At 35.6% G+C, this 18,397-nt stretch overlaps 2 protein-coding genes across 7 annotated transcripts; one reads left to right on the top strand and one right to left on the bottom strand.

The window, feature by feature from the left end:
- Positions 1-17: 17 nt before the first annotated feature.
- si:dkey-10o6.2 (uncharacterized protein LOC100124608 homolog) lies at positions 18-7,979 on the top strand. 6 transcript variants are annotated; one of them, XM_048169090.1, is made up of 8 exons: positions 18-1,013; positions 3,425-3,549; positions 3,634-3,700; positions 5,523-5,676; positions 5,766-5,911; positions 6,024-6,134; positions 6,394-6,611; positions 7,896-7,979. In XM_048169090.1, the coding sequence occupies exons 1-7, from the start codon at positions 939-941 to the stop codon at positions 6,595-6,597; spliced, it is 882 nt and encodes a 293-aa protein (XP_048025047.1). In that variant the 5' UTR covers positions 18-938; the 3' UTR covers positions 6,598-6,611; positions 7,896-7,979. The 6 variants fall into 6 exon arrangements, with proteins under 6 accessions (XP_048025047.1, XP_048025046.1, XP_048025050.1 ...); XM_048169089.1 differs by having other exon boundaries at positions 18-1,091; XM_048169093.1 differs by lacking the exon at positions 18-1,013 and adding an exon at positions 1,140-1,255.
- A 116-nt stretch (positions 7,980-8,095) lies between these two features.
- nucb2b (nucleobindin 2b) lies at positions 8,096-18,367 on the bottom strand. The gene is made up of 13 exons (XM_048169086.1): positions 18,208-18,367; positions 16,182-16,307; positions 15,716-15,823; positions 15,482-15,614; positions 15,135-15,238; positions 13,422-13,607; positions 11,244-11,334; positions 11,106-11,164; positions 10,906-10,998; positions 10,718-10,807; positions 9,931-10,101; positions 8,386-8,446; positions 8,096-8,278 (listed from the first exon to the last, which is right to left on the bottom strand). The coding sequence occupies exons 2-13, from the start codon at positions 16,305-16,307 to the stop codon at positions 8,196-8,198; spliced, it is 1,305 nt and encodes a 434-aa protein (XP_048025043.1). The 5' UTR covers positions 18,208-18,367; the 3' UTR covers positions 8,096-8,195.
- Between the last annotated feature and the right edge of the window lie 30 nt (positions 18,368-18,397).

Below are 18,397 nucleotides of genomic sequence, written 5' to 3'. Positions count from 1 at the left end.
ACACCCCCCCACCCCCCCAAAAAAAAAAAAAAAAAAGAGGAAGGAGCTATAAGCTATAGGCATATGCAATTATTCGTTAATTATGTTTAAATATGTAGATTACTTTTACTATTTATATAAGCTGCTTATACTATTTATGTAAACTGCTTTTATTTATTTTCCATTGCAACTTTAAACAGGTCTAAGGAGTTTGTTGTTTTCATGTAGCCTTGGCAACTAGCCTGAATAATATGCACATGAAATGAAACTTGTCAACTCACCTCACTGATAATTGATTGGTTGATTTGCCGAAAAAGGCCATTCGGGATGCTCTCTGTCTTACATGCGCTTCGCACACACACGCAAGGTCTCTCTCTCGCTCCCTCTCCCTCTCTGCCGTGCGCGCGCTGGTTTGAAACACAGTCTCTATGCGCGCTCTTGCTCGCTCGCTCTAGATTCCGGGAGATTTTAACTAATTTGCGGGCATCAGGGAGCCGCTATCAATATGCGGGAGACTCCCGGAACTTCCGGGAGACTTGGGATGTCTGCATTCTGTTTTCAGGATCACAATAGTGCAAATAATGTACTTGAGTGCCACACATATGTAACCAGCACACATTCTATATTACTTTCAGAAAGCATTCTTGAATCATTTTCCCATTGGAAGCTGTGTATTGCGTACTGCAAAGTTTAAACAGTACACACTACTAGTATGCTTGGCACGTTGAATAGGCTGAAATGCCGTGATCTTTGTTCTCAGACTGTTTGGACTTCTGTGGACTGTGATCCTGCTTTGCTCAACAACTTTACACCCCACTTCGAATCAAAGTGGAAGTTGCGTAACGTCACGTGGAAAATGTCCTATAAATAAAGGACTGTTGTGTTGCTCAAAGAAGCAAAGATTCTTGGCTTATTTTCTGGCTGATTTCCAAGAAAGTTTTGTTGTCTCAAGGGAAAGTATGGCGGTACCTGTCTTGGATTTCAGTGTCTACCAACTGGGAAAGGAAAATGTACCGGAAGCTGACTTGGAAAAGTTAAGTGATGATTTGAGAAAAGCCTTTACCGAGGTGGGATTTGTTTATCTGAAAAACACGGGCATAAATCAGGAAGAAGTTAGTAATTTTCTTTTTTTTTTTTTTTTTTTTTTTTTTAAACATTGTTACTTAAAGCCGGGCATACACTGTGCGATTTCCTTTACTTGCCCCGCAATAATTTTAAAGAGCATCATCACCTCATCTTCGTTGATCCTGGAAGAACATTTCAATCAGCCAATCAGGTTTGAGGGACAAGATTACAGTTTATGTGACGTTTAGATTTACAACCTGGGTTAGGTGCTGCTGCTACAACAGTTGTACGACTCAGAAATCGAATCAAAATTGGGCAAAAATCGCACAGTGCATGGCCGCCTTAAAGGGTTAGTTAATTCTGTCATTTATTACTTACCCTCATGCCGTTCCACACTCGTAAAACCTTCGTTAATCTTCGGAACACAAATTAAGATATTTAACGTTAGTTGAAATCCGATGGCTCAGTGAGGCCTGCATAGGGAGCGATGACATTTCCTCTCTCAAGATCCATAAAGGTATTAAAAACATATTTAAATCGGTTCATGTGAGTACAGAGGTTCAATAATATTATAAAGCGACGAGAATATTTTTGGTGCGCCAAAAAAGAACAAAATAACGACTTATTTAGTGATGGCCGATTTCAAAACACTGCTTCAGAAGATTCGGAGCGTTATGAATCTTTTGTGTCGAATCATGATTCAGATCGCGTGTGAAACTGCCAACGGCTGAAATCACGTGACTTTGGCGCTCCAAACAGAAGATTCGATACACTGATTCATAACGCTCCGAATCTTCTGAAGCAGTGTTTTGAAATCGGACATCACTCAATAAGTCGTTATTTTGTTCTTTTTTGGCGCACCAAAAATATTCTCGTCGCTTTATAATATTAATATTGAACCACTGTACTCACATGAACCGATTTAAATATGTTTTTAGTACCTTTATGGATCTTGAGAGAGGAAATGTCATCGCTCCCTATGCAGGCCTCACAGAGCCATCGGATTTCAACTAAAATATCTTAATTTGTGTTCCGAAGATTAACAAAGGTTTTTACGGGTGTGGAACGGCATGAGGGTAAGTATAGTCCCTTTAAGACAAGTCATTTCACTCGGCGGCCATCTTTGAAACGCCTCTCGGGCATCCTGGGCATCATGCCCTATCTCTTTGAATGGGAAACATCAAATTCTCCAAAACTGTTCGCCAACCTTACGATTACATTTCATATTTGAAATCACCAATGAATTCTGACAACAGCTGTCTTATAAATGTTTTATCCAAACGCTCGAATCATGACAAAAAACTGTATTTTTTAGGCTGGATCAAGCTAATGCGCATGCGCAGACCTAAATGCGCGTCTCTTCTGGCTTGTTTCAGAGGCGCGCGTCTGACTGTTTATATAGAAACCAGTGCTTCTAACGGCTGCTGCAGTGACGCAATGACTTTACCAGTCAGCGATTGGCTCTCATTTAGAAGGCGGGACTTATTCCGCCATACTGCACGTTACACTTTCTCCCATTCAAAACAATACGAGTGACACGTCTTGTGTTATTCTATAGTCTTTGGTAATAAATGACAGAATTTAAATTTTTTTGGGTGAACTAACCCTTTAAAGAGATGGTTGACCCAAAAATGAAAATTTGATGTTTATCTGCTTACCCCCAGGGCATCCAAGATGAAGGTGACTTTGTTTCTTCGGTAGAACACAAATGATGATTTTTAACTCCAACCGGTCTGTCAGTCGTATAATGCATGGCAATGGGAACTCCATCTAGAGTAAAAAAAAAAAACATGCACAGACAAATCCAAATTAAACCCTGTGGCTTGTGACAACACATTGATGTATTTATATCATTTTTTTTTTACCTCTAATACACCACTATTTCCAATTGCCTAGAGCATCTGGTTGGTGAGGTCTGAAAACGCGCTCTGATGCCGGAACCGATCTCTCGCCTTTATATGTCAATGAGTGCGAGAGATCACTTCCAGCATCCGAGTGCATTCAGACGTGGTGTATTAGAGGTAAAAAATGATATAAATACTGTTTGGTTTCTCGCACAAACCGATCGTTTCGTGTCTTAGGACATCAATGTGCCGTCACGAGCCTCAGGGTTTAATTTGGATTTGTCTGTGCATGTTTTTTTGACTCTTATAGATGGAGTTCCCATTGACACGCATTATACGACTGACAGACGGCAACGGTTGGAGTTAAAAATCATCATTTGTGTTCTACTGAAGAAACAAAGTCACCTACATCTTGGATGCCCTGGGGGTAAGCAGATAAACATCAAATTTTCATTTTTGGGTGAACTATCCCTTTTAGAGAAGTTGTATAGTTGTTTACAGCTGACTGCCTATTATTTCTCTGTTTACTGTTTTAGGTGGAAAAAGTCATGAGTGTTTCGAAGAGGTTCTTTTCTTTGCCAGAAAACAAGAAGAAGCCTTTCAGCAGGGGAAGTTTCTCATGTAGTGTAAACCATGGCTGGGTTTCATTAGAAACTGAATGGCACGTCAGTCTCTACATTCAGAAGCATTAACTCACGAATGATGGAGAAACATTTTAATGGTTTTAAATACTGTCATTTCACAGTTTGAATCCTCGCCGCCCCGGTGACCTGAAGGAGGCTTTTAATACAACGTCTTTGAGAGAGGATATCGTAAATACCAACTTCTTCTCATCTACCTCATCTCTTTTCTGACTCTCAAAGATTTAACCATAATATGACGTTGACAATAGTGGGTTATAATTCTACTTTTTCCTGATTCAAATGTGCAATAAAAGCTGTGTTTTCTTTAGAAGTCCGAAATCACTTATGTAAGCACTTATTTGAAGTACTTAATTTGTGTCCCAAATGATGCACTTATACATTATAGAAGCATTATGTACTCAACTGTGTAGTGTATGAATTATATAAGATTATTTTGTCATTCAGCATCAGAGTCTGATAGCCCCTCCTCCTCCGCTATGTAATTAAAGCTGTGACAGTTGAGTGCATGAAGTGTCCAACATTCCACACTTCACTTTTTTTTTTTTTTTTTTTTTTTTTTTTAGTTGATTAAGTGCATCATCAAGGTATTTAAAGTGTACTTTTTCTTTTTGGAATTTTCAGTGTGACTCATGCTATTTATACTACAAAACAGCATAGAATAGTGCACAAGTATTCACGAACTGGGATGCACCTTTACTATGGAATGCCAAAGCTGTTCCTAAAAAAATAAAATCTTTTAATGAATCAAAAAAACAAAAACAAAAAATGTACAAATAATCATAATTATTATTTTACTTTGTATATTTATGTATGTATTTATTTATTATTTTGGCAGCTTTGGCATTCCATACTTTACTTTGAAACTGCTAAAAAAGTATGCTCTATATAGTATGAATATGTGTAGTGTGAATGTATTCCCAGGTGGAAAAAAGTACACTTCTATAATATACTTAAAGTGCTCTATTTTTGCGCACTTATTTTGTACTTAATATACTAAAAATTCTTCTTTAATGCTACTAAAAATAATCTTAAGAACATCTAAGTGTACTCAACTGTGCTATTTTGAGACAGCATGAAATATGAACTAAAATGTGCTTTTAATATACTATCTCTGTATTTAAAAAATATATTTAGATACCACTTATAGTACATTTGAACCCATAGTGTACTACAAGTGGTAACTAAATACAATTTTTAAATACAGAGATAGTATATTAAAAGCACATTTTAGTTCATATTTCATGCCGTCTCAAAATAGCACAGTTGAGTACACTTAGATGTTCTTTAGATTATCTTAAGTAGCATTAAAGAAGAATTTTTAGTATATTAAGTACAAAATTAGTGCACGAAAATAGAGCACTTTAAGTAGCCTATATTAGAGAAATGTACTTTTTTTTTTTCTCCCACCTGGGTTCTGAACTCTTTTATACGGAAGAGAATTAGGGCCAAGCAATAATAAAAATAAATAAATAAAACCATCTCGAGATTAAAGTCGTTAAATTACGAGAACAAATTCATTAAATTACGAATTTGTTCTCATAATTTAACAACTTTTTTCTCGTAATTTAATGACTTTATTCTCATAATTTCATCTCGACTTTTTTCTCGAAATTTAACAACATTTTTCTCATAATTTAAAGAATTTGTTCTCGTAATTTAACGACTTTTTTCTCGTAGTTTAATGACTTTATTCTCAACATTTTATTTCGACTTTTCTCGAAATTTAACAACTTTAATCTCGAGATGGTTTTATTTTTTTATTATTGCTTGGCCCTAATCCTCTTCCGTACTTTTATGAGTGAGTACTGTCAATTCAGACATACTCTACTCTTGTCAAATACTGATTTTTACCTACTATATAGTAGGGAAGTATGTGATTTCAGATGCATCCATGGTTTTCTTTATTTGTTTCATAAGAAGCCCATAAAGGGATAGCATTATGGTAAAAAATATTTGTTTCTTTATATTCCTTCACTCTTAATGTGCTCAGAATTGGCCTTCAGAAGAAGTAGCTGATTTTCGAGATACCAAGGTATCGTTTTTCCTGCGCTGTAAGGAACTCGCTCTCAAAGTGCTCCGACTGATGGCTGTTGGGTTGGGTATGGACTCGGAAATCTTCGTCAACAAACATAAGCATATTGGAAGTACGAACAATTATGTGCACTATTTCTTCCTCTCAATGATTCTATGGCTGGGAGGCCTGCAAGACCTTCATGGTGTGGTTTGTTTTAAGGTTTTGAGAATGGAACCACACTACGGAGTCTCTACTATCCTCCGGTGGACAGCACACGTGTGAAGGAGAATCAGGTGCGCTGTGGTGAACACTCTGATTATGGTAGCATCACTCTGCTCTTCCAGAGCACTGAGGATGGACTGCAGGTGAATACCAATATAGGACAAAAGGAAAAAAATAATTATTACCATGTTTATTGTGGACCTCTATCATTTAGTATGCATGTGACAGTATGATGGCTCTATGTGTGTTCCTCAGGTTCAGAATCGGGCTGGTGAATTCGTTTCAGCTCCATGCATTCCTGGAACAGTTCTGGTTAACATAGCAGACCTGATGCAAAGGTGGACCAGTGATGTGTATGTGTCTGCGGTAAGTTTCTTTACTTATTATGGCATTTCATTTAATAGTGCCACAGTTGGTTCTGGAAGTAAAAACTTCCATAGGGAAATAGATTTTTGATGATAACCTATAAACCTTTAAAGACAAGACCTGTTGTGAGCTCTATTTGGAAAAATTGATAGAAAAAATAATTCTGGAACCAACGCAGCTGAAAAAGTGGGCAGGCACTAATGCACTCTATTAAACTGTTTAATTCTTTTGTTATTCTCTTCTTTTATTAAACCCTCAGGTTCACAGGGCTTTGCTGCCCCCTGCAGGTAACTCCAGAACACGTCAGTCTTTGGCCTTCTTTGTACAACCAGAGAATGAGTCCATCATTAAATGCTGCGATGGATCCGATAAATATCCTCCTATTAAGACAGTTGATTACTTTACGTCAAGGTTTAATGATACCTACGGCAAAACTCAATCTGGTTTAAGTGGAATTTTATAATCCTATGTAAAAACAAAAACAAACAAACCCTCATTTATTTGGTAATAATCATCAGAGCACATAATTGGTGGAGCTGAGAAGATTGAATTTATTTTTAAAGAAATGTAAAACACAGTCAATTACACAAATAATCTCAAACTATTTTAGGATTAATTAATTTTTAGGATTTCTGTATATTTTTATTAATAAATGTATAATTTTTGTACACAGTGGGATACTGTTTTAAATCCAATGAAAAGGGTTGTCACGATAACATAAAGATGTTTTATGATTCTATACTAGCTGAAGTATCATGATATGCAGTATCATGTTCATTTATAATTCAAATCTACAAAATGAACCAAACTTTATTAATGAGAATGAATAACTGGTTATTGTTACCAATCAAATGAAGCCAATCAAGTGCGGCAGGTCTTAGTGACAGCAGCCTAATAAACTTGCTACAGTCTTCCATTAATGTTAAAAAGAACAAAAAAAGAAAATCACGAACTACTCTTAATTGAATAACCTTTGTAGCTTTAATAAAAATGAATCTATATTTTAATCAAAATATTCTATAGTTTCAAATGATATATTACTTCTGTCTCTATGACAAAAAAAAAAAGACAGATTATTTTAAGTCTGTTTTGCTGCAATGTGAAAAAAATCCTGCAAAACGTGCCGGTGCGTTTCCTGACTCCAGAGGGTTAATAAAGTTAATATTTCAATAACTCAACATATTTTCATGTTCACTGTTGGTTAATGGTGACGTGCATGTAAACAAATTAAATGTAATCTTTTTTAGTGTTTTATTTGGATTGTTTTTAGAGTTGTATGCTTTTCATCTACAGAGTCCCGGACATGACATGCAGGAAAAAAATAGTAGGCTAAATCGTGCACACAATTTACTATTTTGTTCCCTTGATTTATAAATCATGCACATGATTTATAAATCGAGAGAATTAATTAGTAAATCGTGCACACAAATTAGTAAATCCAGGGAACGAAAAAGTAAATTGTGCGCACGATTTAATTTAATTTTTTTCTTGCATGTCATGTGCGGGGCTCCGTATTCATCAACTCTAACAAAGAAAAATTAAGTGAATGTCTGGTGTCTGAGATTATTAAAAGAGGGTCTTGGCACTCAATGAGAACAGCTTCCATGTATGTCCAAATCACTCACTGACAGATCTAAGTGACTTCAGCACTCACATCCAGTAACTTTACATTATGAAAATTTGCATCACAAAATGAAGCTTTTGAAAAATAATATAATAATATTTTTGAAGTAACTGCTGACCTATATAAGAAAGACTGGGAGTCATGAGCCTTTAATGTGACCATGTTTTTGCAAATCAGACACAAAATTTACAAGGAAAATAAAAACAGTTAACTTCTCTAAACAAAAGTTTCAAGTACAATCCCTGTCCTTTTTACAATTACATACTTTGGGATACCATAACTAAAGTTTGGTGAATATTGTTTTGTGTTTGATAATAAGGAATACCAAGGTCTTTGCTTAGAGACAGTAAACGGTTCTTTTGAAAGTGAGGATGAAAATATTTGACATTAAATACAACAGATATACACAATACAGACACTGAGAAGAGCTTGAGCTGCTAAGAATGTGCGGGAAGATCTTGCTGGTGACCTTGTGACATCGGCTGAGTGTCCCCAGGTAGTATCTCCACAGCGGAAGGTACTGCATTTGCAAAAAACAAAGAACAATTATGATAGGAAATCAATATTTTGTTCCTTATGACAGGGCATATGCCTTAGACCCCCAAAATGTAAAAGAACTGCACAGACCTTTGGCCTGCACTAGAGGCTCTGTTTTCTGTGTTTTCAACTGCTCCATGTGCTCTACTGCCTAAAGAAAACAAATAGGTTGAATAGGTGAATAATCAATAGAATGAGATTAATATGTTAGAAAGCTTTGCGATGAGGCAGTACTAGCTTAAAGACACTTCCATTATGTTTTAAAAAGGGAATAGTTTAGTTACAAGAATATCAGATTATCAGATAGCAACAACATCACTAGAGGTACGTTTACATGACAACATTGTAATTAAAAACAGAAAAGTTTTTCCTTTGCATGTTTGAAAGTGTACAGATGACAATGTTGTCAAAACGATCCCTGTTCACACAGATCCGCAAAAACATCTAAAAATGCTATATTATGCATGCCAGGCCAGTAGGTGGCGATAGGGCTGACCGATATATCGCATGCGATTGTCACGCGCATTTCGTCAGTAAAGCCGGTTCCCTGATTACCGCGAAATCGCCATCACCTGCTTTCAAATGGAGCGGCATTTAATAGACAGAGCCGTAGTTCACTGACAAGCTACGCAATATCACGTTCATTATCGAAGGCGATTCATCTGCGATATGAACGCGATATTGCGTAGCTTGTCAGTGAACTACGGCTCTGTCTATTAAATGCCGCTCCATTTGAAAGCAGGTGATGGCGATTTCGCGGTAATCAGGGAACCGGCTTTACTGACGAAATGTGCGTGACAATCGCATGCGATATATCGGTCAGCCCGAGGTGGCGATGTCACTTTGTAAACATATGACAATAGACCGAACATGTAATACACATACGCATGACTTTACTGTTTATTTTGTAGGGACGATAACGGTATTGTTTTCAAAAACTTGCATTTTGAAACCCGTTTTCAAAAGTTAGCATTTTCAGGCCCCCAAAACGCTGTTACTGTATAAATGAACGACCAAAACACACACAAAGTGTGTAGTTGTAGTTGATAATAGGGCTGGGACAATACATAGATTATCACTTCGCGATACAATGAATCTGGAACGATTCTGATATTTTCTGAATGTATTGCTATTCTCTCTTGAATCGATTCTGAGCTTAATTTTAACAGCAGAAGGCACTACGTGCTTTAGAAACACATTTGTAATGTTACTCTGCTTGCTTCCGATTTCTTTACACACACCACTTAAATCTAAAATAATCATTCATAAAGTTTAAAAAGGTTGAAGTGAATTACAAGGGTGTTTGCAGTGGGCTGTTTACATTAATCTCATGTCAGAAAAGCATTCTGAGCCGAGGTGAAAGTATATTTAACCACTTACATGACTCAGGCGAACGCATGAGCACACGAATGCCACGCTTAAATGACGTCACTGTCGGCAGGCTAACGTCATGGCAGAGTTCCTACTGGCGGTGCGAATGCAACCAGGAAAATATAACTACCCAGTGCAAAATGACTTTTCCAGGCCTGGAAATCACACTTTTCACAAAGTTTTCCAGGACTGTGGGAACTTATGTATCTCTCACTCAGTGTCTGTGTGCAAGTTAGTCTTTTCTAGTTTCTGTTGCTCTCCTACCCGCTGTAGTTCCATTTTCTGGGCGTTAAGCTGTTCCTGTTGTCTCTCCAGCTCCTCCCGCTGTTTTAGCAGGTCATTTGTCTTCAGGTTCAGGTCGTGCTCCTCTCGAGCGAGATGCTCCTCAAACTCTTTCAACTCTTCTTCAGTGTAGATTGGATTCTGATCTACAGTCTCAAGAGGAAGCAGACAAAGGGCATTTATGTAAAGAAGACAATTTTACACTATCGCTCAAAAGTTTGGGGTCGGTAAGATTTTTTAATGTTTTATGCTCACCAAGACTGCATTTATTTGCTTAAAACTACTGTAAAAATGGTAATATTGTGAAATAGTATTTTAATTTAAAATAATTGCTTTCTATTGTATTTTATTTTAAAATGTAATTTATTCCTTTGATGGCAAAACTGAATTTTCAGGCCTTGTTACAATCCTTCAGAAATCAATCTAATATGCTAATATGAAACAGTTCTAATTATTATTTGGTTAATTTTTGTGTGGAAACAATGAAAAAAATTCAGGATTCTTTAATGAATAGAAAGTAAAAAAAAAAAACATTTATTTGAGATAGAAGTCATTATAAAGAAATATAAAGAAAGATAAGAGATAGTAACATTATAAATGTCTGTAATAAATGTATGTCCTTGTTGAATAAAAGGGTTAGATAAATAAATTACTGACCCAAACTTTCAAACATTTTAGATCATGAAATGCATTTCACAAATAGGGTTGATTTTAGTCAATATGAAATTAAAAATATAAAAAAAATAAATAAAATAAAATAAAAAATTACCTCCCATCCATCTGGCTCTACAAATTCTTTCTTATCTGTGGCAGTAATAAATTCATCTAGTGAAACAAGCCTGTCTTTGTTAGTGTCAATCTATGGACAGACAATACATTAAAAAAAATTAATTACAAGTGAAACATCTTTGAAACAATATCATTAGTACATCCAATCCCCTGCTATGATGCTCCCACCTCATTCATCACATGTTCTCTCATACGAAGTCTGTCCTCCTCCATTTCCAGCATATCGTCCTCTTCACGTGTGGGATCATAGATCTTCTCTAGCTGAACATGGTGGAGACAAACATCAGATTTAGCACCCCATAAAGCCACGTCATTCTCAAAGATGCACCATTGTGATAGCTCTAAATGGAAAGGTTATTAAGTGGAACCTCTTTGGTAAACAGCGCCTCGAGCTCTTGTTCATCAAAGTAGCCATCTCCATTAGTGTCTGTGAGAGCAAACAGATGTCAGAGTCGTGATGTGGAATAATCTACTGTGTTCAGAACGGAGAGGCTCAGTGATCTCACCATGTAGTTTGAAGAACGTCTTCGGGTCAAATTCATTGGGATCCAAACCATCGGCTTCCTGCCAGACCTCTTTCAACTGGTCTTGACTACCCTATTCATACAGACCAAATCCTCATCAATGACATATTTTAATGTTAGATTTTATGATTAAAATGTTATTTACTTAAAACCTTTATCTATCCAACATTTAAAAATGAAATGCAACAGAAACATACACAATGCAACAGATATTTTCTTTCATATTGTGACGAAGTGAAACGGATTATCGAAAAGAAAAACATAGGGAACGCAAACTTGCAGTCGATTGTAAGAAAGGAGGGGTTTATGCAGACAAAATGATAGGAAAAGTCCTGCATACGTCACATTTTGATTAAAAATCACAAGTTAGAATACAAAAAGTGTTAAAAAAAAAAGAAAAGAAAAAAAAAATTCAATTGTTGTAGGTCAACCCAAGTTGGCATCACCCTGGTTCCCTCGACAAAACCCAATAGGCTTTCTCCATTGGTGTTTGGATTATTGCAGAAAATAAGGTCTGTGACTAATGAAAGCTTATGATTTTTACATGAAAATCTTAACAAATGAACAACTTTTTTGAATTTTGAAGTGTAAAAATAATCGGCAGAAGTCAAAAGCTAAACGTAGGCTATAAAATTACACATGACTTCAACGTCACCATCACTAAGCTTCCGACAACTATTTCAGACTTTGTTTAAAACATTATATAATAATAGTGTTTTAAACATTATATTATAGAGTTATAATAGTTTGCAAGAGTGCGATTATAAACACAATGAGGCTATGAAAGCTGACTAGATGAGTTTATCTGTTCGGCTGATGGCGTTTAAAGATGCCCTAGAATCAAAAATTTAATTTACCTTGGCATAGTTGAATAACAAGAGTTCAGTACATGGAAATGCTACTGATTGAATGCAATACAGTGAGTCTCAAACTCCATTGTTTCCTCTTTCTTACGTAAATCTCATTTGTTTAAAAGACCTCTGAAAAACAGGCGAATCTCAACATAACACCAACTGTTACGTAACATTCGGGATCATTAATATGTACGCCCCCAATATTTGCATATGCCAGCTCATGTTCAAGCATTACACAAGGGCAGCCAGTATTAACGTCTGGATCTGTGCACAGCTGAATCATCAGACTAGGTAAGCAAGCAAGAACAATAGCGAAAAATGGCAGATGGAGCAATAATAACTGACATGATCCATGATTACATGATATTTTTAGTGATATTTGTAAACTGTCTTTCTAAATGTTTCATTAGCATGTTGCTAATGTACTGTTAAATGTGGTTAAAGTTACCATCGTTTATTACTGTATTCACGGAGACAAGAGCCGTCGCTATTTTTATTTTTAATCACTTGCAGTCTGTATAATTCATAAACACAACTTCATTCTTTATAAATCTCTCCAACAGTGTGTAATGTTAGCTTTAGCCCATTAGCCACGGAGCACAGCCTCAAACATCCAAATAAATACTATACTCACATGATCCGACGCATGCATGCAGCATGCATGACGAACATCTTGTAAAGATCCATTTGAGGGTTATATTAGCTGTGAACTTTGTAAATGCACTGGGAAGGGAGCGCGCGATTTAAAGGGGCCGCAGCCTGAATCTGTGCATAGTTAATGATGCCCCAAAATAGGCAGTTAAAAAAATTTATTAAAAAAAAATCTCTGGGGTATTTTGAGCTGAAACTTCAGACACATTCAGGGGACACCTTAGACTTATATTATATCTTGTTCTAGGGCACCTTTAAAGGGTTAGTTCACCCACAAATGAAAATTCTGTCATTAATTACTCTCCCTCATGTTGTCCCAAACTCACAGACCTTATTTCAAGCATTTAACAAAAAACCCATTGACAAGAAGTGCTAAAACACTAACTCGTTTTTGGGTTTTGGCCTACAAAAATACATCATCCCTGCAGCACTCTATAAAATCAATAACATGCATTTAGAAAACAGATTGGGTGAATTTCCATTTTATACGACTTTAAACATCACCAAACATAGAGAGGGTGGACCACTAGTGAAAATGCTTCCATTTATTATAGAATTAAAAAATTATAATAGAATTAAACTTTCTAATTAAGCAATATCACAAACTAGCTTATTTGATTATAACAGTAGTTCAAGGAGTGTGTCTTTAGCTTACAGGGTGATTGATTTTGGGATGGTCTGCATGTTTCTTCTTCATCTCTTCGTAGTGTTCCTCCTCTTTTTTGCGTGTTTCCTCATCCAGCGTCTTAAGATGTTCCCTCCGATCGAGTTCCTTCATCATCTCATACTTCTTGAACTCTTCGTGTTGTTCCTTGTCAAAGTTTTCCAGGTCATTAGTGGCCTTAACAAAACAAGTAGAAAGGAACATGTAAACATGTGATGTGTAGAACAGCTCGCTGTGTAAATCTCCATCCAAAATTGGCACTTGAATTGCACTTGGCAAATAAAACTTGCTACTTGAATAGTAACTTTATTAGCACCTGTAACATTGTATGATTGGTGCTGAAATGTAAGAATTATTGCCTGACCCTAGCTGAAGACAGTGATGTGTGCAATTCAGACATCAAAAGAGTCTTGTTAGAAGTCTTCTTTACAACTTTTTCCTTTTTATTCATCATCAGAAATTAATCTTGGACACATTAAAGAATTAGTTCAATTCAGAATTAAAATTTCCTGATAATTTACTCACCCCCATGTCATCCAAGATGTTTGTCTTTCTTTCTTCAGTCGAAAGAAATTAAGGTTTTTGAGGAAAACATTCCAGGATTTTTCACTGGGGTTCAATGGGTTGAAGGTCCAAATTACAGTTTCAGTGCAGCTTCAAAAAGCTCTACACGATCCCAGACGAGGAATAAGGGTCTTATCTAGCGAAATGATCAGCCACACATTACGTAATCACGTTGGAATGGTCACATGTAACATAAGCGAAAGTACCACGGTACCTCCAACTTCAAAATTGTCTGAAATCGTTGTTTTACCTTTTTTTTGTAAAGGGTGTTTGACTTGTCTTAGGACGTTCACTGGATCGGTACTTCCTCCTACGTCACAACCTTTCCAACATGATTACGTAATGCGTGGCAGAGCAGTGCAAGATGAGCATTTGTGGTTAAAAAGGATATATACATTTATTTATTTACTTTTTTTAAATGAACGATCGTTTCATTAGATAAGACACTTATTCCTCGTCTGGGATCGTGTAGAGCTCTTTGAAGCTGCGCTGAAACTGTAATTTGGACCTTCAACCCATTGGTAGCCGTAAAAGTCCACTATATGGAGAAAAATCCTGGAATGTTTTCCCCAAAACCTTAATTTCTTTTCGACTGAAGAAAGAAAGACATAAACATCTTGGATGACATGGGGGTGAGTAAAATAATTGAGAAGAGAAGTAATCCTTAAGCCACCAAAGTGAAAATGTACATTTACATTTTCATATCCAAAGTAACTTACAATGCATTCAGGGTGTACATATTATATACAGTTTATGCATTCCATGAGATTCGAACCCATAAGCTTGGTGTTGCAAGCATCATGCTGTACTGTTTGAGCTACAGGAACAAGATTTTTGTGACAAGTGCAGTTTCAATGAGAGATAGAGACTGGCTCTTCTCGTATGATGCTGCTCGTGATAAATTACCTGCATTTTTGTCACAAATACGGCAGGAGAAACAGCTAAATCAATAAAATCCCTTTGACACAGGGAAAATATTATTTTATTTTATTTTTAAATATAAAATCTGGTAATAAATATTTATAACCAGTAAATTTTCACCTGCCAAAAATGTACTTTTATGCCCCGAGCACAAATGTGTGACAACGTTTATTAGTGAGTGTAGGATGAAACCAACAGGAAGTCAGATTTAGACCCTACCGATTTAATGAGGCGATCCAAGTCTTCCACCTCGAATGTGTGTGGATTCATGTGATTCAGATGCTCAAACTGTTTCAGAAGGGCTTGGTGGTCCATTGCCATACCTTAAGGGAAATTGAAAGCATCTCATTTTTCATGTTTCTTGTCTTTGCAGCAGGCTAGAGTTACTGGCTTATAAAGTAAACTGTGATATGGAGAGTTTGATGAATGACACTCTCAGAAACTATCCTTCCGTATCTGTGCTCTCTGAGCCTGCCGACCGTAAATGAAACAAAGAAACGAGATGGTGGAGGACATTTCACAATTTGCTACTACGCAATAACAAAAACAGTTCTGCTTTGTGCTACCTTTATCTCCAGTCATGTCTTGTTTGGCTTTGATTAGGGTGCGCAGTCTGTTCACTTCTTGCCTCTTCAGCTCATCAAGTTTAGTTCTCACGTGATGGCTGACAAAGTCCAACTCTTTAGCCAGCTTCCCTTGCTGATTTGACCAAATAAGGAATTAGAGGTAAGCAACGAGGTGTTTAGATAATCGGATTTAACCTCTGCAAAGTAAAATTGGGAAATAAAGTGCTGCAATACCTTGATGTCTTCCATGTCTGTGTTATGAAGTTTGTCTCTGAAATGTGGGTCCTTTTCCAGAAAATCAATAACCTCCCTGAGATATCGATCATAGTGCAATCCAGTGTCCTAAATGAATTAAAATGAGATGTACACATTGAAGTAAAAAGGAGACTAGGGGAACTAAATCTTTTTAAACCTACATGATAATGAATGTTTGCAAAAGGACTGAGCAATAAAGCCAGTCTGTGTAGGTTGAACACTCCTTATTGTAAGCATCACATTATATATAATGCATGCTTACCAAACCTGTCTGAAGTTTTCAAACCGCATATCAGAGAGAAGCATCACACCCATTCTAATACTAGACTAGCATGTCTCACATTGGTATAAAGACTTGTATACTAGTATAAAGATAATTTTTTTCCAAAATAAATAGAGTCATAATAATAAATAAATAAATAATGTATTAAATCATATTACATACTACACTTTTAGGCGGCTGAATTTCCTCTACTGAAGGGTTCACTTTGGTTTTATCCACAGCAACTGGCAGTGCATCCAAACCAGCCCACAGGCACAGTATCAAACAACAGTGTGACGGTCCCCACATCTGTGAAAGACAAGAACATCACCACTGTCATTTTTGATGTTGAGAACTTTGTAGACTGAATTACTGCATGTTTGAGATATGAGTGTTATAAAATATTATTATTTTTATTTATTGTTAGTTATTAACATATTATTTTATGATAGAATTATTTTCAAATGATCAAGAACTTTAGATAATAATATAGAATTTTTTACATTAATATATACACTACCACTCAAAAGGTTGGGTTCTGTAAGATTTTTAATGTTTTTAAAAGAAGTTTCAAGGCTGCATTTATTTAATTAAAAATACAGTAAAAACAGTAATATTGTAAAATATTATTACAATTTAAAATAACTGTTTTCTATTTGAAAATTTTTCAAATGTAATTTATTCCTGTGTTGCAAAGCTGTATTTTCAGCATCATTACTCCAGTCTTCAGTGTCACATGATCCTTCAGAAATCATTCTAATATGCTGATTTGCTAAATATATTTGCTATATATATTTTTTTTGTTTCTTCAGGATTCTTTGATGAATAGAAAGTTCAAAAATATAATCTTTTGTAACATTATAAATGTTTCTTACTGTCACATTTGATTGATTTAATGCATACATGCTGAATAAAATTATTAATTTCCTTAATTTCTTTTCAAAAAAATTAAAATAAAAATTCTTACTGACCCCAAACTTTTGAACGGTAGTGTATAATGAAAAGCTTTGTATTTTAGATAAATGCTGTTCTTTTGAACTTTCTATTCATCAAGGAATCCTGAAAAAAAAAAAAAAAAGTACACAACTTGATAATAATCAAATGTTTCTTGAGCAGCAAATCATCATATTACAATGATTTCTGAAGGATCATGTGACACTGAAGACTGGAGTAATGATGCTGAAAATTCAGCTTTGATCACAGGAATAAATTACTTTGTAAAATATATTCAAATAGAAAACAGTTATTTTAAATTATAATAATATTTCACAATATTACTGTTTTTAGTGTATTTTTAATTAAATAAATGCAGCCTTGGTGAGGGGACAAAACTTCTTAAAAACATTAAAAATCTTACCAATCCCACACTTTATATATATATATATATATATATATATTTTTTTTTTTTTTTTTATATATAATTTAAAAAGAATAAATAGATAAAAAAAAGACTAGTTCGAGATGAGCGTTTATGGTTAAAAGTATATTATTTTTTTTATTTTTTTTTTTAGAAAATGAGCGATGGTTTCTCTAGATAAGACTCTTATTCCTCATCTGGTATCATTTAAAGCTCTTTGAAGCTGCGCTGAAACTGTAATTTTGACCTTCAACCGTTTGGAGTCCATTGAAGTCCACTATAAGGAAAATTATCCTGGAATGTTTTCATCAAAAACCTTATTTTTTTTTTTCAGCTAAAGAAAGAAAGACATGAACTTCTTGGATGACATGGGGGTGAGTAAATTATCAGGAAATTTTCATTTGAAAGTTAACTAATCCTTTAATGTTCCAAATATAATAAATAAATGAGTCTCACCCACATTAACAGCAGGTGTCATCACTAACGACCAATCATCATCATCATCACTAAAGTAAACTTAATTTATTTTAATGAACTTAAAAACAATATTTACGTCATTATCATTTCATTTTGTTTTTAAACACCTTCCTACAACCACAGCGTGACGTCACAAGCACGTGTAAGATAAGCCCTTGTCATTCCCTGCAACAGGCAAGACATCATTTTCAATAATTACGAGCAAATAAATCCAAATTATGTGTTCAGACTGAAATCATTTCGGCAGTCATTAGGTACTAAATGACGTGGATGTCTTTGAACACAAAACTATATTACTCCACCATATGTCTTTAAGCGTCAGTAGTAACAGAACACAGCGGCTGACATTGTAAGACGCAACAGGTGAGCACCTACCCTAAAAGATCCCCTGAGAGTAGTTTTCGCAAACTCAATCTTCGCCTCGATCAAGCCTTCAGATAATCGCTCGACAGTTCATTAATTTCAGCCTGTTTTACCTGATGTGTCCTAAACGCAGTTCCTTAATGTAAACCCCGCCTTCTGCGAGAGAGCCACGCCCCTCGCTCTCGTGATTGGAGAAACCGTC

Source organism: Megalobrama amblycephala, linkage group LG19, assembly GCF_018812025.1.
Source record: "Megalobrama amblycephala isolate DHTTF-2021 linkage group LG19, ASM1881202v1, whole genome shotgun sequence".
NCBI lineage: Eukaryota > Metazoa > Chordata > Actinopteri > Cypriniformes > Xenocyprididae > Megalobrama > Megalobrama amblycephala.
Note: the sequence above shows the minus strand (reverse complement) of the source record. Positions and strands in the feature narration are given on the sequence as shown.